The sequence below is a fragment of the Mesoplodon bidens genome (assembly GCF_964165515.1).
Source record: "Mesoplodon bidens genome assembly, chromosome: 10".
In the NCBI taxonomy this organism is placed as follows: Eukaryota; Metazoa; Chordata; class Mammalia; order Artiodactyla; family Ziphiidae; genus Mesoplodon; species Mesoplodon bidens.
In genome coordinates, this window is record NC_138172.1 from 78,139,157 (window position 1) to 78,164,358 (window position 25,202).

The 25,202-nt window shown below is 36.3% G+C and overlaps 1 protein-coding gene across 2 annotated transcripts in view; it reads left to right on the forward strand.

Moving 5' to 3' along the window:
* CD2AP (CD2 associated protein) overlaps positions 1-25,202 on the forward strand; it is a 112,499-nt gene that overhangs the window by 46,739 nt on the left and 40,558 nt on the right. For both annotated transcript variants that reach the window (XM_081247624.1, XM_081247625.1), the window contains 2 exons: positions 5,360-5,460; positions 8,763-8,883. In XM_081247624.1, the coding sequence (XP_081103750.1) occupies positions 5,360-5,460; positions 8,763-8,883 (222 nt within the window). The remainder of the gene's footprint in view (positions 1-5,359; positions 5,461-8,762; positions 8,884-25,202) is intronic.

Consider the following 25,202-nt stretch of genomic DNA (forward strand, 5'->3'; position numbering starts at 1 on the left):
AGCTATTTTTCTCTAGTCTCCAAAGCCAAAAAGTGTTGGCCTTTTTGCAAAGTCTAGTCACAAAACCATTGAAACTTTTGCTATTGCGTGTAAGTTAAGCATGATATCTTCTTTAGTAAGACAGGTGTTTTCTAGAGTGAGCACAGAAAATTTTCCAGGATAAAGTTGATTGCAATAAGTTGCCAAAGTTACAGAAAAGAACCAATTTACACTTCTCATAGCAAAAACATGTACAAATGACATTACTGCTGAGACCCTTGTAAAATCAGGCACAAAGATAATGGTGTAGAGTAGTTTACTTGCACTAAAGAAATGACATCTTTCAGCATCACAATTCTATATAACATACAGTGTGGAATATTAGTAGATATTTCACTTTACATTTGGAAAAAAATTGATGCCAGATATGAATCTACTTAAGACATGTGTGAGGGAAGACATCAGTGCTTGTAACTTTGTATTCCTTATTGTGGGAACTCATGCTACAGAAGTGATTTTTCACCTAGTTAATAATTATTTTGAATGTAAAAGATACATTTAGATTGATACTGATAGATCACTAGTAGTTATACAGAAAGAAATGATACATGAAAGATTAGTTGACTAAAATGCTAATCTACACAGTGTTTCATTCTCAGAGAACAATTGGTAGCATGCCTCCCAATTTTGCGTTATTTTTGAAGAAGATAATGAAAGTTCTGAATATCATCAAAATGTGGTCACTGACTATACGTCTTTACAGCATACATTAAAAAGGGGGGGTTTATTATTTCAGGCTCTGCTCTTTGACATTAAAATATTCTGACTTATATGGGGAAATGACTCACTCAAATGACTCCTCTCCAGCTGTGGCCTCTCAAATGAACGGGGTAGGGTGTTTTGATTTTGTATTTTATTTTGAAAAACTTTAAATTTTACAGAAAAGTTGAAATAATAATTGTACACTAAACATGGTATATTCTTCACCTAAGCTTGCTGTTAACATTTCGTTATATTGGCTCTATCTCTATATACATGTATAAATACATTTTTAAACTCAATCAGTTGAAAGTATGTTGTAGACATGATACTTCATCCCTAAGCACATGAGTTTTTTTTATTCGTGACTGTGACGATAATGTTTTCTAAGATTTTGATGATCTTAAGTGGTATATCTCAGCAGTATAGCTGGAATCTTGAATAGCTTGAATTTTTCACTTAATGGCCTAAGTAATATGATTTTTTTATTGCTGAGGATAAGAAAGAAATTCTAAAGAAGATTTAGCCATGTAGCAAATGGCTCAGTCTTAATGTTTCTTAACTCTTGATGATTATCTTTGCTTACTGGAGAACAAAATTGATAAAAAAAAATTTTTATATTAGAACATTTTAAATGCTATAATAAAATCTGAAGATATACTTTCCAGAACCAAATGGAACCAAAAATGGATCAGAAATCTTTTTGTTGCTATCTCTGAAATTTTAGCATTCAACCTCCCAGCTTCTGAGTGTGGTATGCTTTTTATTTTAGCATTTGCTGGAAAAATTAAAACAATATTCTTCAATAAGAAATAGTTCCACAATTTAAGGACTCTGTTTGATCTGAATTTTAAAAAACCCAGAAAACAAAAAAGACAGGGACATATTTTTGTCTTTTATGTACCAGTGTACCAGTACCACTCCAAGTCCTTCACAAACATCTCCCACGCAAAAGGTCATAAAAACTTGTTATACATATCATTTTACCAATGAGAAACAGGAACTCAGCAGTAATTGTCCAAGACTGTAAGAAAGAGGCAAAACTAGAAGACACCCACTTCTGACTCCTAAGCCTTTTATCTTCCCACTGTATCAGGCTGTCTCCTTTACAGATTAGAGTGCTTTAACAAAGCTCATGCACTCTAGTCACGTTGGATCCTTACTCCCTGAAAATACCATGGACTTACTTATCTCCATGGGTCTTCCAAGGGCTGCAATTCTAACTACAATAGAATGCCATATTCCCCAATCTTTACGTAAATGATATGTCCTACCTAAAGAAGAGCTTAAATACACCTTGCTCAATGACTCCAGTATAGAACTGCCCTTTCATTTGAATCTTAACTGCACATTATATATATATATATATATATATATATATATATATATATATATATATATAGTATGGTTCTTAATAGTATAAAACACTGTAATAATAATTATAAACATTTATTGAGCACTTCTTATAATATTCACTTAACATGTTAATACCTCTAAAACCCTATGAGGTATAATCATTACTATCACCCCTGTGTTACAGTAACTTGATGTTTTCCTCTGTTAAACTGTGAGTTTTGAATCATTATCCATACCCAGCTTTATTTGGCAGATTTGACTGTCCACACTAACATTGCTCTATGGTCTTCATACCCACAGGTATTATGGTATTCAACACATAAATGTCAAATAACTTCAGAAAAACCTTTTAGAAATATTTTATATTTTTTGAAAAACAAAACCAAATTGTGTGAAATTACACAGTAAAGTGACCTTCCTTGTTGTTTCTACTAAAACAGAAAATCCTGTATTTTCAAATGTAGGTCATCAAAAATGGCAAATATTTCATGGTTCTAAAAAATAGATCTAACCACTCTCAACCACTGCGCCACCAGGGAAGCCCTGTCCCTGTCTTTGTTGTACTTTGTTTATCCTCTTCCTTGTTAATGGGTTTATTTATAAAATACTGATTAAAAAAAAAAAACTTTAGGGCTTCCCTCGTGGCGCAGTGGTTGAGAGTCCGCCTGCCGATGCAGGGGTCGCGGGTTCGTGCCCTGGTCCGGGAAGATCCCACATGCCACGGAGCAGCTGGGCCCGTGAGCCATGGCCGCTGAGGCTGTGCGTCCGGAGCCTGTGCTCTGCAACGGGAGAGGCCACAACAGTGAGAGGCCCGCGTACCGCAAAAAACAAAACAAAAAACTTTATCATTATTTTCTTTGTAGATCCGAAAAGCTTATAGAGGTTACTTAAGAAAATACTCGTTATAGTTATTTTAAAAAATTGAATTTTGCCTATCCTTTTATTGACAGTTCTACTCTTACATGCATTTTCTTTTCTGCTTAGTAAAGGTTCTGATACATTTTAGAAATTCAGTAAATATTTATTGACCAATATGTATGGGTAGACATTGTATGTGCCATTTGAAATGTGAAGAATCCCCAAATTCCTTTAATTGTGCTGCCAATTCATAGATAAGTTTAATATAGGCACTCACCTTAACTTATGAGTGAACCATATAAAAATATGGAATCATATGAAAACTTTTTCTTCTTTAAATAAATACTCACATTTTGTAGCAATAGTAGGGGCTGTTTAGATGTTTTTATCCAATGTGGATTTTCCTTTGAAAAATGAAAAATTCCTTTGCAGATAATTTTGCACACTCTTTTGGAAGAAGGCACTCTGGAGAATTATGCTAGTGTGAAAGGAAAAACAACAAAAACAAAGCTTTTGATTAAACTGTAACTAAGTTTTAAGTGGAAAAGAGCATTGATAGGACATGACTCTTGGCACTGCCCCCAAGATCTTTATTCTTTTTATACATCAGAAAGCACAGGTGCCCAAGTTTGTGTATGTCCCAGGTATAAACTGCCACCTAAATGAGAGGTAAACTCTGTTGTCAACTGTTGTGTCCCGTGAGCAGGCGTGGATCACCCCCTGGCTCTCAATTTCCTCCTCTGTAAAATAAGACGTTCGGCTCCTTGTGGGGCCTCACCTGACCTCAGGGGCCTAGAGCGCTGCTGGGCGGGGTCAGGCCGCTGTCCTCTGGTGGGAGGATGCAGCATCCAGCCTGGACAGCTGCCAGGAGCATGTCCTTGCTGCTGCTGTGACTCCCGTGGGTTAACTGGCAGGTGTCCGATTGGCACATAAAGTGTACAGGGAGTGATTTTCCTTTTTCTTGACTAAATAGGGCAGGCTCTTCGGGAAGTGTGAAGTTCTGGTGTCTTTGCTGGCAAAGGTTCTGATTCTGCAAAGCTCTTTTAATGTCCTCATCCGGTGTCCATTTCTGTAGATACAGCTTTTGCTTCCACTGGTGGGGGGGCTTTGGCTCGGCGGCCAGGCCTCCTGAGCTGCACTGGCTTTCCCTGAGATTGTTGGCCACCTGCAGTGTGTGCTCAGTTGTATTGTCTCTTTCGTAAAACATAGCACATAATAATAGCAAGTAAAAGAGAGCTGCTCAAGTGTGTGTTGCCCACGTACAAATGGTGGGGGACCTGGCTCTCAGAGAAGATATAATACCGATTCTCTTGTGTGGTTCACTAACAGCTTAAATGAAAGTATTGGGCAGAGGAGGGTACATGTTTAAATTTCAATTTATTTTTTCAGACATTTACATTTACTATTATTTGAAGTTCTGACTAGCATTTTGTAAGACATAGGACACTGGCTTGTGAAATGGAACCAATTACGAATTACTTTTCTTGTTCTGTACTATTAATATGTACTGATTTCACATTTTGGGGAAATTTGTGAAATGCATGGTAAAAGTACTTCGTCTCTATGCTTCTAAAATTGCTCACATACTTAGTAAATTTGGGTGTGAATGTCTTTTGCAGTATATCAGTAAAATTTCAGTGTTTTCACAGAAAAAAAATATAACTAGGTTGCTCAAGGCTAATTGATATATATGCTTGGGGGCGGGAGGGCTAATTAATATTCTTTCTTCACTTTAAATCATTTAAAAAGTTACTCATACTCATTAAAAAGAATCGTTACATTTTTTAAAGGCCTACATTTCCTAAACATTACTTGTCTGAATAAATAAAGCTTGTTTGAAAAGCTAAAGTAAAATTATTTTTACCTTCACCTGAGTTTGATTTTTATGTCAGAAAATAGAGCTTAAAGAAGATAAAATACATTTTAGATTTGTGCATTTTGTCTTTTTTTTTTTTTTTTTTGACACAGCTACTCTTAAATTAGTGCATTTAAGGTATCCGTAGCTTTGATCAGGAAGTAGTCTGAAAATCACTGGCTTGGAGGACTTGACTGTGATAAATTTCTTGTGCCAACAGTGTCTTTTATTGTCTCTGTTTCCAGTCTCAAAATTAGCAGTGGATATTTTACTTTTGTATAATCAGTGGGATCAGATACATAAATAGATTTCACTGCTGGGAGCCCACCTTATTTGTAGTTGGTGTGAATTTATTTTAGGATGAAGAGATTGTAGCGTGGGGACAAGGTGGAAAGCCAGCCAGAGTAGATTGTGGTTAGCTGTTGAGAGTGCTTCCACGTACTGTTTTTATTCATACATGCAAATCCTATGACGATAAGCAGAGTATGTAAATAAAGGTGCTACTGTTTATTTTCATGATTTTTCTTTATTTTTTTATGTTACCTCCTTTAGAGACCAAGAAGCGTCAGTGTAAAGTTCTCTTTGAATACATTCCACAAAATGAGGATGAACTGGAGCTGAAAGTGGGAGATACTATTGATATTAGCGAAGAGGTAAGGCAAAAACGTGTTTTAGAGATAAAGCAGCAATTGGAATTGATGCTCTGGGGATTAGAAAAATGCTTTGTAAGAATATTAATTTGTTAAATTTATTTTTCCAGTTTCTTTTTTTTTTTTAATTTTAAGATACAGACTTTAAAATGGATCTTTAATGACTTAAAGTAAGGCTGTCTTATCTGTAGAAATAAAGCTTTATTCATCCTTGCTATGCCTGTATTTGTGTACTGAATTTGTATCTGTTGACTTTAAGAATAAAATAAGGTTTTTTTAGCTCAAATTAATATAATCTAAGTAGCTAAGAATTTAAACCTTTTCTTTGATTCTTAATTCACTTTAGGTACAAGCCATAAAAATAGGATTTTTACCTTTTGCATAGCAAAGGTATACGAAAGCAGAATGTTTTAAAAGGCTTTGTCTTGTTTGAAATATCACATTCAAATATTAACCCAAAAGCACTTTCCCTCATCTTAATATCTTAGAATGAGATTTTAAAATATTAAAAAAATAACTTTTCATATCTCTGCTTTTACCATTAAAGAAATATTAAAGTTTTATTTAGCAGCTAAAGATGCCATTTTCAAAGTATTATGTTTTGATATCATGTATTGCCACTGAGATTGATTTTGTGTGCCAATATGTAATTTATCACTTGTTATGTTAAACTCCAATGTGTTTAGACAAAAGGCAGTTCTGGTTTATTTCTACCAGGTGGCAATAATAATAGTGTTTAGCGAGCCTATATTATGTCTGAAGCACCATTCTAAGTGTTTCACACTTATTAGTTCCTTTAAGTTTCTAAACAACCTAAGGAGATAGGAATTTTTACCCCTATTTTACAAGCAAGAGCTTGAATCACAGAGATAAGTGTTTGGCTTATCTACTGTTGCTACATGACACGCCATTCCAAATTTTGTGGCAAAAAACAACTGTTTCATTAGGTTTGTTGGATGTGTGGGTCCAAAATTCAGATAGGGCACAGAGGGATGGCTTGTCTCTGTTCTGTGATGTCTGGGGGCCTCAACTGGAAAGGTTCAAAGTTGGGTACTGGTAGAATCATAGGAAGGCTCCTTCACTGACATGTCACTGACATGTCACTGACATGTCTAGTGTCTAGAAGCCTCAAAGTCCTAGAGTCCTAGAGTCCTCAAAGACCAGGACTCCCTATGGAAAGCCATTATGTAGCCTCTCCATTTGGCTCGGCCTTCTCACTGTATTGGGCTCGCAGGTGTCTCAGGATAGTAGGACTTATTACATGGCAGTTCGGGGCTCTAAGTGTAAGTAAGCATTTCAGTGAACACAGTGATAGCCTTTTATAATCCAACCTGGGAAGTGATAGTATCACTTTCACCACATTCTGCTGGTTACAAGAAAGTCATAAGCCAGCAAGATTGAAGGGGGTGGGGACAAAGCCTGCCACTTAATCGGTGGGAGGCCTGTCAAGATTACGTGTAGACGAGCATGTGGGTTAGGTGATCTTGTTTCAGGTATTTTTGTGCAAGTTCATATGCTTGGCGGGCAGAGCACCAGAATCTGAACCCACACAATTTGTTTTTGAGTCGGTGCTCTTTACCACTAAACTACCCTGCCTTTTAAGAAGTCCTCGATTAATAGGAATTTTATAGACTTATTCACCCTAACTACCCAATTGCTGTCAATTTGGGATTTCAGATGTAGTTAACAGTTTGATGATCTTCTCTGTTGTACCTGTTCCAGTTTGGTCTACGTATTTCCATCACACCTGGTTTGAAGAACTCTCAATCCTTTGGTGCCTCCTTAAGTCTGCTAAAAATTCTGAACTCTTCATATTTACCACCTTGTATTTCTCTCTTAAATAGCATGTATTCTAGGCACCTTGTATTTCAGCTATATATTCCATTAATAAGTCCTTTATTTTTATGGTACCGTATTTTTCACATGCTTTCTGTCTGGTAAACTCTCATTTAGCCTTAACTGTCCAGCTCTTTTGTCATTTCCTTTTAGGGGAGCGTTTTTTGATTCATATATGCCTTTCCTTTGTGCTCCTACAGCATTTTGTTCACACTTTTGTTATAACACCTCTCACATTGTATTGTAACTATCTGCTTATTGTTTGTTTTCTTCTGTAGATTGTTTTATTCAAGGACAGAGATTTCTCATGTGCAAATTTGAATATTTTCCTATCAGTTAACACCATGACTTGTACATAGTGCCTGTAAGATGAATAACTTATTAAAGTTTCCTTTGTAACTGAAAAAGTTTTTAAAAATATTTTAAACAGAAAACAGAGCCTTTTCTAGCTATGATGTTGAATGTACTGCTGTCAAGTGAATTTTGATAGTAAATAGTTTACTCTTTAAAAAATTATTTTTTCTTATTAAGACCTCTTAGCATCCTTAGAAGAAATTATACATTTTTAAACAGTTATTATTAGTATTATTAAATAACTTTGTAACTTATTATTATTAAATAATAATAAGCCTCACTATTTGTGAATGTAAACATTTTTCTAAGGAGTTTGGTTCCTGAGAATATTTCTGGTTGGGGTTGGGAGGGAGTGTTCAGTTGAGCCTGGCATCTGGACTTTTAAAAATAAGTGATTCTTTTTCATACTTGGGTTAAGACTCACGGTTCAAGCAAAATAGATAAATTACCTACTAATTTTTTGTGCCATTTAGGAAGTTATATTCTTATATTCATAAAACTTTTTCCAAATCAGAAATTTCCAAATGCTTAAATAATGTATGCCATAAATACAGACAGAGGCTCCATAGTATTTAAAACAGTGACATTCCTGAAGAGAGCTATATCCTTGTTTCTGTTAATACATTATTCTTGGTTATCTGATACTTTCATGAAAATTACTTGCTTCATAGATTACAGTTGATCATAAATTCTCATTGTTAAGTGTTGCAAAGTGCTATTGATATATGATTAATCCCATCCACACAGATTTAGTTTTCTTGTAGATTTAAAGGGATTATTATTATTATTTTTTTTTTTTTTTGCAGTACGCGGGCCTCTCACTCTTGTGGCCTCTCCCGTTGCGGAGCACAGGCTCCGGACGCGCAGGCTCAGCGGCCATGGCTCACGGGCCCAGCCGCTCTGCGGCATGTGGGATCCTCCCGGACTGGGGCACGAACCCATGTCCCCTGCATCAGCAGGCGGATTCTCAACCACTGCGCCACCAGGGAAGCCCTAAAGGGATTATTTTGCATCACTAACTTTGTGCTCATTCACTTCTATAGCTCAGTTTTTCTGTGGGGGAAGTGAAATCTTAAGAGAAGTTTTTATTATCTTTGAGTTGTGAACTCTTTCAGGTAGAAGAAGGCTGGTGGAGTGGAACCCTGAACAACAAGTTGGGACTGTTTCCCTCAAATTTTGTGAAAGAATTAGAGGTAACAGATGATGGTGAAGCTCATGAAGCCCAGGATGATTCAGGTAGACTATTTAAAAAATTTGAATAGATTTAAATAAACTTTATATTTGATCTAGTGTTTATTTTGTATTTTTCAAAACTCTAGTCTTACTTTTGAACTAAGAGCTTTATCTTATCTACCTTAAAAAAGCACTTTATGACAGGGACTTTAAGTGAATATTTGCCTAAATAGCTAGGCAAATAATTTACTATTTTTCCTTCCAATGTCTGCTTTAACCTGAAGTAAACATATAGTACCCTTATTATGAAATAATACTACTTATGTTATCTGATTTCTTTCCACTTAAGACCTACTTATGTACAATTTTGCCCAGAGTTTGCAAATGGCTGAACTACTTCAGAAATAGTAGAAGTTTTAAAAAAAATCTTCCTTTGGTTGTTTTCTATATTCACATAATAGATTTTGTTTTCCATGTGCAGCCAGAATGTCATTTAATTATTTTGTGATCTCTGTCATTTAGAGACTCACCTGTAAATTAATCTTAAATTTGTTCACTATTCAAAAGTACGATTGAAAAAGATTTTATCCCAAAGCTAGATTTAATTTTTTTACGGCTGTGAATTGCTGTGGGATTTAGAAGAATTTTTTTTTTATAAGAGAAACTAAATTCATAAGTGGTAGTGTAGGGATAAGTAGATCTTTTTCTTTATGGAAAAGTATGTATAATGAGAATGTTCAGGGTTTTGTGCTTGCACTAACTAGTATTATTTGGCAGTTTTATGATGGTTAGATAGATTCAGATATTGAGGTGTAGACATACAACCTTAAGGTTGCCAGTATCGCCGTTTTTATCAAAGACAGTGTAATGTCAAGATATGAAGACTATTGTTTTAGTCCATTAGGGCGGCTATAACAAAACACCACAGACTGGGTAGCATAAACAACAGAAATTTATTTCTCACAGTTCTGGAGGCTGGAAAGTCCAAGATCAAGGCGAGCCAGCATAGTTGAGTTCTAGTGAGGCCCTCTTCCTGATGCATGGTTGGTGACTTCTCACTTTGTTCTCACATGGTGGAAGAGGCAAGGGATCTCTCTGGAGCCTCTTTTGTAAGGCACTAATCCCATCCCTGAGGGTTCTGCCCTCATGACCTAATCACCTCTCAAAAGCCCCACCTCTTAATTTGTGGGGTTAGGATTTCAACATAGGAATTTCACAGGGACACAGATTTGCAGACCATAGCAACTATATGTCATTCAAAACAATGAGATGAAGTCTTAAGGTTGTCCAGACTGCTTCTGTACCTAGTACTTCATATTGCATTCCAGTGGACACTTCTGGTTTTTAATCTATCTAGGATGTTGGGCTCCATGAGGGAGTGTGGTTTGGTCATCTTTGCTTAACTGTAGTTTCTTAGTGTGCAAAATGGGAATAATAATTTTTACCTAAGAGGACTGTTCTGTGAACTAGCAAGATAGTTTCTAAGCATAATGCTTGCAACATTGCAGATTGGTTTGAACCTAGTTTCTTTTGCTTCTTTTTTTCAGTACCTTCAGTATTTTAAAATTAAGTAGGAAAGTATTATAAGGTTGTTATGTGTAGGAAATGCATTTGTAAGCCTCACTGTCCTCAATGGTGAGGGAATAAATTTTAGAGAAAAAAATTAAATAATTTTACATTTAATAGATGGTAATATTAAACGTAATTTATAAAAGGTATCTAGAAATCATTGTTGAGATAATTCCTAAAGTTTCTGTGATGCAGTTTTAGTTCTACCATTTTAAACCTTATTAAGAACGTTCTCTGAAATTTTTATCCTTGTCCATAATTATGGTTTGTTTGCACATGAAAGATTTATGCAGTTTTTTTCTCCTTCTTCTCAAGAAAGTGTTGAGCTTTGAAAAAAGTCAAGTAATGAAATGGTAGAATAGGGCATGAAATGATAGAGCAAGCTCACAGACATCTAGGTTTAGAGCTACGAAGTCCTAGTACCACCCCCTCATTCTGTAACAGAGAAACCTAAAACTTTTAGAAATTACCACTTAATATTATTCTACATACATATTCTTAGAAGACTCAAGACTTCTAAGAATTTTCTGTTTCTGATCTCATTCCTGTGTACTTTTGCTCACTACCTCTCACTTTATGGGTCCATCCTTTAAACTGCAGTACAGTGATTTTTTTTTTTTGAAACTCTTTTTTTTTTTTAAACTTGGAGCAACATTGCAAAAATAGAGAGGTCCCATATACCCTTCATCCAGATTCACCACCAATTGTTAACATTTTGCCTCATTTGCTAATATTACTCAATTTCTATTTAAAAATCTGGGGGTCTTTTTTTCCTTTACCTTTAAGGACTTCAGTGTGTATTTCCTAAGAACAAGGGCAGTCTCTTATAACTACAGTACAGTTATCAAAATCAAGATATTTAATATTACCAATACTGTTTAATTCACAGTCCATATACAGAATTCTTTTTTTTTTTTTTTTTTTTGCTTTATAACAACAGAATTCTTAATTGTTCTAGTATACTTTACATAGCTATTTTTTTCTCCTAGACAAGACCATGCAGAGAATTTGTTTAAGCTTCTTTTGTTTAGAATAGATCCCCAACCTTTCTCTGTTTTTCTTGACTTTGACATTTTTAAAGAGTTCAGGCTGGTTATTTTGTATAATGGATCCCAGTTTGGATTTTTCTTCTGATTGTTCATGAATAGTTTCAGGTTATATTTTACTGATAGGGCTACAGAATGATGATGTCTCATTGTATTGTATGGAGGACAGATGTGCTTTGTGTCTTTTATTATTGGTGATATTAAATTTGATTACTTGGTTAAAGCTGTGCTGCTACTGTAAGTTTACTGGTTTTTTCCTTCTAATTGGTAAGTGTCTTGTGGGGAGGTACTTTGAGACTATGTAAGTATCTTATTCCTCATCAAACTTTCACTCAGCAGTTAAAGCATCCACAGCTAAATTTTGCCTGAATCAGTTATTACTGTGATAGTTGCAAAATGATGATTTTCTAATTCCATCATCCCATCTGTTTATTATTTGACATTCTTCTATAGAGAAGAATTTTGCTTTCTCCCTAGTTTTTTTTTTTTTTAAATCAGCGTGGACTCATCAGTTGTTTCTTTTTTATTCACTAGGTATTAATCTATTATTGCCATTATTATTTATTTTGATACTGCCAGGTTTGGCCAGTGAGAGAGCCTTCAAACTAGTTTCTGTGACATTAAAAAAAATTAACCTTATTGAAATATAATTTACATACAGTAAACTGTATACATGTAAAATACACAATTTGATGATTTTGGCAACTGTATACATCCATGAAAACCACTACCACAATAAATGTACAGGACATTTCTATCATCTTTATGATGCCTTGTAAACTGAGCCCTTAAAATATGTACAAAATTTAAAGTCCATATGGAGCCACTAGCAAAAGACATTTAAATTTGGATATAGTTCATTACTTTCATAATTATAAATACTTTGGGCATTCCTTGCAGTATTCAGCCTTCTTTTAATTTTAGTAACCTTACAGAATCATATCTGTTAAAAATGTACTTCCTTGCTTGCTTAACCCCTTTCCAAAAGCAGTGCATTCTAAATGTGGAGCTTTGTGATTATGGGGTGGGAAGTCAGTGGTTGAAGTACACTATAATTCCTTTTTTTTTTTTAACTCTAATTTTTAGGCAGAAAGTTTTTGCATATTGATGTAAATGCCAGGAAGTGAGTGCTTTATAAGGTCTTTAGAACTTTAGTGATAAAGGCATAGAGTCCTTTAAGTTTTAATTTAAGAGTTTGATATCTTATGCATTATGACTTAGAGAATTCATGTCCACTATTCCTGTGTCCTAACAAAATATAACATCTTCTACGTATAACTGGTGTTTTGATAGTCTTTTTTTACTCAGTAAAATGGTGTATGTTTCTGGTAACTGTTATAAGAATTACCAACTGTACATAATAAATTTTTTAATTTGTTTTTTGCTTATAGTATTAGAATGCTATATCCACTGCATTTGTTTATTTTACATAGTTTCTTCTTACACTCCTTTACATTTAGTAGAGCTCTTCTCTTTTTTTAATAAATAAACTGAAGTATATAGGATGATGTTCATGGTTTGACCAGTTAAATTCTAGCTATTACTGCTAAGAAGATTATTCTGACTCTAGACAGTAGATTGACAGTATTACCTGAGCCTTAGGGTAATTTATTTTTATGCCCTCAGTTTTCATTGAAGAACGGTGCTATAAAAGCTATTTTAAAAAGCCCCTATTATATTTAGGAATGTGGTAAACTTATAATCTATTCTATTACTCAGTGGTTTCTATATAAAATCTCAAGATTAGTATCTTTTTAGTAGTCAATTTCAGGAAAAGCTTTGCTTCTCTAGGGAAGTGTGATGTTTCTGTTTTTATAATGAAATGACTACCCTTTCATTTTGTCAAATATTCTTAGCCTTTCTTGTTTAGGGTGTCTTTTTGTCACCTTTCAGATTCCACTTATTTCCTAAGTAGGACTTGCTTTCAATTTTCCTTCTTTTTAATAAAGCCAGTGACTATATCTACTTGTATTTTATCCCTTGTTAAGTCTTCTCCCCACATTAAGCCTATAAAAATCTCCATTTTGGGACTTCGCTGGTGGTGCAGTGGTTAAGAATCCGCCTGCCAATGCAGGGGACACGGGTTCAAGCCCTGGTCCAGGAAGATCCCACATGCCACGGAGCAACTAAGCCGGTGCTCCACAACTACTAAAGCCTGTGTGCCAGAGCCCGTGCTCTGCAACAAGGAGAAGCCACCACAATGAGAAGCCCGTGTACCGCATCGAAGAGTAGCCCCCGCTCACCGCAAACAGAGAAACCTGCTTGCAGCAACGAAGACCCAACACAGCCAAAAATAAATAAATAAATTTATTTTTTTAAAAAATTTCCATTTTGATGTCTAAGTAGGCATCTTGAACTAAGATGGTCAAAACTGATCTTCTTGGGCTTCCCTGGTGGCACAGTGGTTGAGAGTCCGCCTGCCGATGCAGGGGACATGGGTTCGTGCCCTGGTCCGGGACGATCCCACATGCCGCGGAGCGGCTGGGCCCATGAGCCATGGCCGCTGAGCCTGCGCGTCCGGAGCCTGTGCTCCGCAGTGGGAGAGGCCACAACAGTGAGAGGCCCGCGTACCGGAAAAAAAAAAAAAAAACAACTGATCTTTTTTTCTCTGTACCCAAATTTGCTCTGTACAGTCTTCTTCATCTGAGCTAATGGCAACTCCATCCTTCTTTTACTTAGACCAAAGAATTGGATTCACCTTTACTCTTCTTTATAATACCACACTCTATACTTGATTCAGTAACAGACTTTGTCACCTACTAAATAAGTGTACAGAATCTGTTTTCTTTTACCACCTCAACAGCTGCTACCCTGGTGTAAGTTATCTTTTCCTGTATAATTGCAATAGTCTGTTATTTGCCATTACCTCCCTACTGAATGTTAAAGTGCTTACCCTCCAGTAGCTGTCCATTTTACTTAGAGTAAAAGCCAAAGTCTTCTTAAATTGGCTATAGAACCCTCCAAGATCTGGCACCACCAAATGTCTACCCCCGCCTCTCTGACTTTATCTCCTACTCAACCATCCCCTTTGTTCTCATTAAGTCTTCTTACTGTTTTTAAAGATGTCAGGAACATTTCTGTCTCACAGCCTTTGTACTTGCTATATACATTTGCCCTGAATGTTCTTTGAGATATCCTTAATGGTTTTCAGTTTGATTTCAGGATTCTCCTCAGAAATCACTTTTTCAGTGAGACCTTTCCTAATAGCTCTGTATAAAACAGCAAAAAGCTTCTATCTTCCGTTCTTTAATTCCCTTATCTTCTTTGATACATTTGTTACTATTTCTTATTTATTTTCTTATTGTCTGTCTATCCCCACATTAGAATATATATTTTGTTCACTGCTGCATACCTAGTTTCTAAAACAGTGTCACAGTGTTGCTCAGTGGATGAATGAATGCATAGTGGTTTTAGGTGTACAGAAAACTTTTCAAATACTTTGTCATGTTAAATCCTCATAATTTTTGAAGTTAGTGCCACGTCCACTTTAAAGGTGAAGAAATTATAACTCAGATTATTTAACCACTGAGTGGTAAAATCACAACTGGAATTCTCTTTTTCTGATCTTTTTACTTTACTGTTTTATTTAACATATGGGGGTGAGGCTGTTAGGCAGTTTCACTGTTTTAGCTCATTTGTTTGCATGGCTGTAGAACTGTCTTTTCATGTACTTTCACCCCTGTGAGAAATATGAGCAGTAATATGTGGGTTCGATGGCATTTCCCATGGACTCATTGCATTCCCAGATCTGAAGTTTAAAAGTTGAAGTGAGTGAAGGGAAATTCTAAATATAAATACTATTACTTAGTGAATTCAACATTCATATGTTTGTTCATTCAGTATATTGAGTGCTTATTTTTGAGCATATTGTGCATGTTTATGGGAATGATGTGATGAGCAACATAGTCATGATTATTCCCCATGTTTGAAGCTTTTGGTCCATGGAGAAAGAAAAGAATATTAGACAAGTGATTATAATTCAGCATGAGAAATATTTGTGGCAGGAAGATTCAGGGTGCTATAGATGTGTAAAGAGCTAACTCAGACTGGGAAGGATGTAAGGGAATGCGCCCCATAGGAAGTTAAAGATTGAGATCTCAGAATGGGTAGGAAATCCCTAGGCAGGTTTGTGGCACAGGGTAAAAGAATGAGCAGAGCAGTTTCAAGATCCTGAAAGACATTCAATTCAGAGGGATTATAGAGTGTATAGTTGGATATGGTAAGTTTTGAGGCTAGAGAAATTGTTGGGTCAGGCTTAAGAAGGCATTACAGGACTGGTAGTCAAGTCACAGAGAAGCCTTAGAGGGGAGAGAAATGATCAGATTACTTTATTTACTTATTTAAATTTATTTTATTTATTTATTTTTTGGTTGCTTTGGGTCTTTGTTGCTGTGCATGGGCTTTTCTCTAGTTGTGGCGAGTGGGGGCTATTCTTCGTTGCAGTGGGCAGGCTTCTCATCGTGGTGGCTTCTTTTTTTGTGGAGCATGGGCTCTAGACATGTGGGCTCAGTAGTTGTGGCTCATGGGCTCTGGAGTGCAGGCTCAGTAGTTGTGGCGCACAGGCTTAGTTGCTCTGGGGCTCGTGGCATCTTCCTGGACCAGGGCTCGAACCCATGTCCCATGCATTGGCAGGCGGATTCTCAACCACTGTGCCACCAGGGAAGCCCCAGATTACCTTTTAGATAGAGTGGTTTCGTTGCAGTGTCAAGAGTGGATTGGAGGAGAATAAGATTGGGGTAGCAAGACCAGTTGAGAATGTTTTGATAATTTAGGTAGAAATAGTATTAACCTAAACTAGAGGAGTGATCATGGGAATGGAGAAACATGGGTAGCATTCCTGTGCTAAATAGGCGGTATAAAGAACTGCACCTTGTGATGATGGGATGATGGGGAATGACTGAGAAAGAAAAGTCAATGGCTACCAGATCTTTGGTCAGTAAGCTGGGTAGATGATGTCATTTGCAGAGAAGGGATAAGTTTTGGGAGAAGATGATGAATTCACTTTTGGAGATGCTGACTTTGAGTCCTGTGGAGGTGTCAGGGCATACAAGTGAAGATATTTGTAGTCAGTTGTATGTGTGTGTCTGAAACCTTGAAAAGAAATTTGGGGTGGATGTCCAAAATTGAGGCTTGAAAATATGTTAGGTGGTACAAGAAACCATGGAGTTGGATGAGATTACCCAGGGAGAATGTCTAGGGTGAAAAAGGAATACAGCCTAAGATAGAATCCTACGTAGCAACATTTATGGTCTAGGCCAAGACAGAGTAACTAAAAAGAAGACCAAGAAGGCACAGAGAGAGCCAGGAGGCAACCTGTGAGTGAGTGGTCATCATGGGAAGGGAGTGTTTCAGGGAGGACATGGACAGTAGTGTCAGATGCTGCTGCAAGGTTAAATAAGATAAGTAAGGTAAGAAATAAAATGTAATCCTGATTTAGGGTTGAAGAAATCATTAGTGACCTGACAAAAGCAGTGAAGAGAGGTGATTGGTAAGTGTGAAGCAGTGTAGCAACATATACTCCAGAATGTTTTCCTTCTTTTCCTAAGAAGGAAAAGTCTTGATCATTTTCAAATGCTAATGGCAGAGGACAAGTAGAGAGGGAGAAGCTGAAGATGCAAATTCAGAAGAATGGGATTTATCAGCAGAACAGGATTTACCCAGGAGGTGGGAGGAAATGAGATTTACATTATAGGTATCATGATTAGTTTCAATTTACTGGAGGTACTTCAGAGTTAGTGCCCAGAAGCTGAGGGCGAGATAATCTGACTTTTAATTTCTTCTATAAGAAAGGAGAGAAGCGAAGAATGAGGTGCAGAGTGAAGAGGTCAGAATTTTGAGGAGATTAAAAAGGTCCCAACAGGGATTGTTAAATGTTTTGAGCCATGTATCCCTCTGGGCTTTACCGGGCTACTAGAAGGATACATTGCACAAAATGTTTAAGAAACTCTGATAGATTGTTCTTCAGGAGTTCTCGTGTCTTATGTTCATTCTCTTCGGAGGAGTCAATCTGAGGTTTTATTTCATTATTCAGGCTCTGAAAAGGAAGATGATGCTTATTGCTAGTGGGGCACAGGATCCTTGTAGAATGGTGATGGACCCTGGGTGTGCCAAAGGTGGTGGATAGAAATTTGGTGATCTGCAGCCTAGTCTCCAGGAGTTAAAATGGTACACAATTTACTTTGGTGTCTAATCTTACATTAGCTTTCACCTTGAACTCCTTCTCCTGGTGAGCAGCTTTGTAAGGAAGAATGTACTGGGGCTTCAGTGCTTTTACTGGTAATATGTTATATGAGTCTTTACAAGTTGTTGTTAGAGCCAGATGCTCTTTCTAAATGATTCTTTTTAGGAACTAAGGAATACAGATTTTAAGTCCATAACACACAAACACAACATTTTCTTAGGAAATGTAGGAGTATCATAAAAATCTTTGAATGATGGTGAAAGATATTCTCTGGAGTAAAAAGAGGGGGAATTTATGCCAGCAACTAAAGTAGATTCCAAGTTCTTCTCCTTGGTTTACATGTTTTACCTTAATGTAAGACACATTCACTTTAATAGTGAACTTGGATTTCTTCCATTAAGTGCTTTGTATTTTCATCAGGTTTCTTACTTTATATTATTTTTCTTTAGCACTCAGTGCAGTTCACATAATGATTCTTGTTTGTTTTTTCAAAAAGTAGTTGTATTTTGGGGCTCTTGATGGTTTTAAGTCATTTTATATGGAGGTGCAAGTCATCAAGTAGTTTTTGCTGTAGAGATTTCATGAGAAAGGGAGGAAGGGAGAGTTTTAGGTTTAGTAGGAAGATTTGCTGTTAGGTTTTATGACTGACAGTGCCATACATAAAATGCAAATATAATTTTTTTTAAAGCTTAGCAATATAAGGACAATCTCTGATGGATAAAACATTGGCATAAAACTATTAGAAATACCATATAGGGTAAGATTTCTGTTTTGTCTGATTATGAGACCTTCTGTTTACCCTTTCTCTCCATTCTTTTGTTCTTTTCTCCTCCTTTGTCCCTGCCTTCTCCCCCGACCAGCTGCTTTCTTCCTTCTAGTGTCTACATTGCCCTTTTATTTTTTGCTCCTTCTATGTGATCATGCTCTTTCCTACTTGAATAGTTTTCAATAATACATCTTTAAATTTATTAAAAGTAATAGGCCCTGAGCCAGGCACTGTTGTAAGTGCTTTACAGGAATCAACTGATTTAATTCTCATAGCAATCCTATGAAGTATCCCATTTTACAGGTGAAGAAACTGGGCATATACAGTGGAAGAGGTGAGATATGGATGGAGAAGCTTTAACTCTAGGGTTCAAAAGCAATTAGCCTATCCATTAGTACTAGATAATTGAAATATCTATGCATTTATTTTAATGATATATGCTTTAATGACTGTAGTAAAGTTTAGAATCACTAAATCTAAAAGAAACTTTATTTTATGGCTATAATCAAATACTCAAACTGATAATTGCCCCTTAGAATCATCTGCTGATTCATAATTGAATTCATTATCAAAAATCTTCACACAGGAGGTATAGTCAAGATGGCATACTAGGAGGACGTGGAATTCGCGTCTCCTCACAACTAGGGCACCTACCAGGCACCCGTGGTAGACCACAGACACCTAAGGGTATGGGAGGAAACCCCAGCGACTGGTGATCTCTCCTTTTGGCTTGTCCTCCCCTCCCCCCCTCCACCTTTTTTTCTTTTTTCTGCTGTGGTTTTATTTTACCTTGTTGCAGTTGTTTCAATTATAGTTTTATTTTTCCTAATATATTTTTTATCTTTCTAATTTTATTGTTTTTTATTCTTTGATACTCTACTGCTCCTTTTTTACTTTCTTCCCTTTTTTTTTTTTTTTTTTAATGGCACAACGAAGCTTGCAGTATCTTGGTTCCCAGGCCAGAGGTCAGGCCCGAGCTCCTGTGGTGGGAGCTCCAAGTCCAAACCACTGGACTAACAGAGAACCTCAGATCCCAGGGAATACCAGTTGGAGTGAGGTATCCCAGAGGTCCTCATCTCAGCACCAAGATCCATCTCTATCTAACTGCCTGCAAACTCCAGTGCTGGACGTCTCAGGCCAAACAACCAGTAAGATAGGAATACAGCAACACTCATCCAAAAAAAAAAAAAAAAATGAAATGACAGAAAAATATGTTACAGACGAAGGAGCAAGGTAAAAACCTGCAAGACCAAATAAATGAAGACAAAATAGGCAACCTACCTGAAAAAGAATTCAGAGTAATGATAGTAAAGATGATCCAAAATCTCAGAAAGAGAATGGAGAAAATACAAGGAACATTTAACAAGGATCTAGAAGAACTAAAGAGCAAACAAACAGTGGTGAACCACATAATTACTGAAGTTAAAAATACTCTAGAAGGAATGAATAACAGAATAACTGAAGCAGAAGAAAGGATAAGTGAGCTGGAAGATAAAATGGTAGAAATAACTACCAGGGAGCACAATAAAGAAAAAAAGAATGAAAAGAATTGAGGATAGTTTCAGAGACCTCTGGGAAAACTAAATGCACCAACATTGGAATTATAGGGGTCCCAGAAGAATAAGAGAAAAGAAAAGGGTCTGAGAAAATATGTGAAGAGATTATAGTTGAAAACTTCCCTAACGTGGGAAGGGAAATAAGTCCAGGAAGCACAGAGGGTACCATACAGGATAAACCCAAAGAGAAACATGCCAAGACACACAGTAATCAAACTATCAAAAATTAATTACAAAGAAAAAATATTAAACGCAGCAAGGGAAAAGCAACAAGGGAATCCCCATAGGTTAACAGCTGATTTTTCAGCAGAAACTCTGCAAACCAGAAGGGAGTGGCAGGACATATTTAAAGTGATGAAAGGGAAAAACCTACAACCAAGATTACTCTACCCAGCAAAGATCTCATTCAGATTCGGTGGAGAAATTTACAGATAAGCAAAAGCTAAGAGAATTCAGTACCACCAAACTAGCTTTACAACAAATGGTAAAGGAACTTCTCTAGGCAGGAAACACAAGAGAAGGAAAAGACCTACAAAAACAAACCCCCCAAAATTAAGAAAATGGTCATAGGAACATACATATTGATAATTACCTTAAATGTAAATGGATCAAATGCTCCAGCCAAGAGACATAGACTGGCTGAATGGATACAAAAACAAGACCCGTACAAATGCTGTCTACAAGAGACCCACTTCAGACCTAGGGACACATACAGACTGAAAGTGAGGGGATGGAAAAAGATATTCCATGCAAATGGAAATCAAAAGAAAGCTGGAGTAGCAATTCTCATATCAGAAAAAATAGACTTTAAAATAAAGAATATTACAAGAGACAAAAAAGGACACTACATGATGATCAAGGGGTCAATCCAAGAAGAAGATATAACAATTGTAAATACTTACGCACCCAACATAGGAGCACCTCCATACATAAGGCAAATGCTAACCGCCATAAAAGGGGAAATCGACAGTAACACAATAATAGTAGGGGGCTTTAACATCCCACTTTCACCAATGGACAGATCAGCCAAAATGAAAATAAATAAGGAAACACAAGCTTTAAAAGACACATTAAACAAATGGACTTAATTGATATTTATAGGACATTCCATCCAAAAACAACAGAATACACTTTCTTCTCAAGTGCTCATGGAACATTCTCCAGGATAGATCATATCTTGGGTCACTAATCAAGCCTTGGTAAATTTAAGAAAATTGAAATTGTATCAAGTATCCTTTCTGACCACAATGATATGAGACTACATACCAATTACAGGCAAAAATCTGTAAAAAAATACAAACACATGGAGGCTAAACAATGCATTACTGAATAACAAAGAGATCACTGAAGAAATCAAAGAAGAAATTAAAAAATACCTAGAAACAAATGACAATGAAAACACGATGACCCAAAACCCGTAGGATGCAGCAAAAGCAGTTCTAAGAGGGAAGTTTATAGCAATACAATCCTACCTCAAGAAACAAGAAACATCTCAAATAAATAACCTAACCTTACACCTAAAGCAATTAGAGAAAGAAGAACCAAAAAACCCCAAAGTTGCAGAAGGAAAGAAATCATAAAGATCAGATCAGAAATAAATGAAAAAGAAATGAAGGAAACAGTAGCAAAGATCAATCAAACTAAAAGCTGGTTCTTTGAGAAGATAAACAAAATTGATAAACCATTAGCCAGATTCACCAAGAAAAAAAGCGAGAAGAGTCAAATCAATAGAATAAGAAATGAAAAAGGAGAAGTAACAACTGACACTGAAGAAATACAAAGGATAATGAGAGATTACTACAAGCCAATATGCCAATAAAATGGACAACATGGAAGAAATGGACAAAGTCTTAGAAATGCACAACCTTCCAAGACTGAACCAGGAAGAAATAGAAAATATAAACAGACCAATCACAAGCACTGAAATTGAAACTGTGATTAAAAATCTTCCAACAAACAAAAGCCCAGGACCAGATGGCTTCACAGGTGAATTCTATCAAACATTTAAGGAAGAGCTAACACCTATCCTTCTCAAACTCTTCCAAAATACAGCAGAGGGAGGAACACTCCCAAACTCATTCTACGAGGCCACCATCACCCTGATACCAAAACCAGACAAAGATGTCACATAAAAAGAAGACTACAGGCCAATATCTCTGATGAACATAGATGCAAAAATCCTCAACAAAATACTAGCAAACAGAATCCAACAGCACATTAAAAGGATCATACACCATGATCAAGTGGGGTTTATCCCAAGAAGCAAGGATTCTTCAATATAGGCAAATCAATCGATGTGATACACCATATAAACAAATTGAAGGAGAAAAATCATATGATAATCTCAGTAGATGCAGTAAAAGCTTTTGACAAAATTCAATACCCATTTATGATAAAAAACTCTCCAGAAAGTAGGCATAGAGGAAACTTACCTCAACATAATAAAGGCCTTATATGACACACCCACAACCAACATCATTCTCAATGGTGAAAAACTGAAACCATTTCCTCTAAGATCAGGAACAAGACAAGGTTGTCCACTTTCACCGCTATTATTCAACATAGTTTTGGACGTTTCAGCCACAGCACTCAGAGAAGAAAAAGAAATAATAGGAAACCAAATCGGAAAAGAAGTAAAGCTGTCACTGTTTGCAGATGACATGATACTATTCATAGAGAATCCTAAAGATGCTACCAGGTAACTACTAGAGCTAATCAATGAATTTGGTAAAGTAGCAGGGTACAAAATTATTGCACAGAAATCTCTTGCATTCCTATATACTAATGATGAAAAATCTGAACGAGAAATTAAGGAAACACTCCCATTTACCATTGCAACAAAAAGAATAAAATACCTAGGAATAAACCTACCTAAGGAGACAAAAGACCTGTATGCAGAAAACTATAAGACACTGATGAAAGAAATTGAAGATGATACAAACAGGTGGAGAGATATACCATGTTCTTGGATTGGAAGAATCAACATTGTAAAAATGACTGTACTAACCAAAGCAATCTACAGATTCAGTGCAATCCCTATCAAACTACCAATGGCATTTTTCACAGAATTAGAACAAAAAATTTCACAATTTGTATGGAAACACAAAAGACACCTAATAGCCAAAACAATCTTGAGAAAGAAAAATGGAACTGGAGGAATCAGGCTCCTGGACTTCAGACTATACTACAAAGCTACAGTAATCAAGACACAGAAACGGAAATATAGATCAGTGGAACAGGATAGAAAGCCCAGAGATAACTCCATGTACATATGGTCACCTTATTTTTGATAAAGGAGGCAAGAATATATAACGGAGAAAAGGCAGCCTCTTCAGTAAGTGGTGCTGAGAAAACTGGACAGCTACATGTAAAAGAATGAAATCGGAACACTCCCTAACACCACACACAAAAATGGATTAAAGACCTAAATGTAAGGCCAGACACTGTCAAACTCTGAGAGGAAAGCATAGGCAGAACACTCTATGACATAAATCACAGCAAGATCCTTTTTGACCCACCTCCTAGAGTAATGGAAATAAAAATAAGCAAATGGGACCTAATGAAACTTAAAAGCTTTTACACAGCAAAGGGCACCATAAAAAGACAGAAAAAAACCCCTCAGAATGGGAGGAAATATTTGCAAACAAAGCAACTGACAAAGGATTAATCTCAAATATACAAGCAGCTCATGCAACTCAATATCAAAAAAACAAACAATACAATGCAAAAATGGGCAGAATACCTAAAGAGACATTTCTCTAAAGAAGATATACAGATTGCCGATAAACACATGGAAAGATGATCAACATCACTAATCATTAGAGAAATGCAAATCAAAACTACAATGAGGTATCACCTCACAGTGGTCAGAATGGCTATCAAAAAATGTACAAACAATAAATGTTGGAGAAGGTGTGGAAAAAAGGGAACCCTCTTGTACTGTTGGTGGGAATGTAAATTGATAAAGCCACTATGGAGAACAACATGGAGGTTCCTTAAAAAACTAAAAATAGAACTACCATATGACCCCGCAATCCCACTACTGTGCATATACGCTGAGAAAACCATAATTCAAAAAGAGTCATGTACCACAATGTTCATTGCAGCACTATTTACAATAGCCAGGACATGGAAGCAACCTAAGTGTCCATCATCGGATGAATGGATAAAGAAGATGTGGCACATATATACAATGGAATATTACTCAGCCATAAAAAGAAACGAAATTTAGTTATTTGTAGGGAGGTAGATGGACCTAGAGTCTGTCATATAGAGTGAAGTAAGTCCAGAAAGAGAAAAACAAATACCGTATGCTAATATATATATGGAATCTTAAAAAAAATGGTTCTGATGAATCTAGGGGCAGGATAGGAATAAAGACACAGACGTAGAGAATGAACTTGAGGACACAGGGAGGCGGAAGGGTAAGCTGGGATGAAGTGAGAGAGTAGCAGTCACACATATACACTACCAAATGTAAAATAGGTAGCTAGCGGGAAGCAGCTGCATGGCACAGGGAGATCAGCTCGGTGCTTTGCGACCACCTAGAGGGGTGGGATAAGGAGGATTTGAGGGAGGGGATATGGGGGTATACGTATGCATATGGCTGATTCATTTTGTTATACAGCAGAAACTAACAACACTGTAAAGAAATTATACTCCAATAAAGATGTTTAAAAAAATCTTCACACAAAGAAAATTCCCTATGTGGTTTCACTCGTGAATTCTGTCAAGCATTTAATCTTCCACAAATTCTTTCAGATTTCTTAGGTCTGTATGACTTTAGGAATTATAACACTTTATCTCATGAAGATAAACACAGACATCCTCAACAAAATATTAGCACATCAAATCTAGCAAAATATGTAAATGTTAATACATTATGACTAATGCGGTTTATTCTGTGCATTCAAAAGTTAATATAATCTAACATATTAAAAAGTTTAAAGGAGAAAAACCATATGGTCATCTCAGTAGATGCAGAAGGATTTTTACGTATTCAACACTTACGATAAAAACTCTTCATAACAGCAACAGAAGGGAACTTTCTAAATTGGATAAAGTTCATCTATGAAGAACCAGCTAACGTTCTTAATGGTAGGTAAATAGTGATATACCTGTCTGATGGAATACCTATTAGTGATAAAAAGGAATGATGTGTGGATGCATAGAACACATATTTAGCAAAAGAAGGAGACACAAAAGACTTATGTGCTGTATGTTTAATTTATATGAAACTTTTAAAAAGGACATATCTATACTGA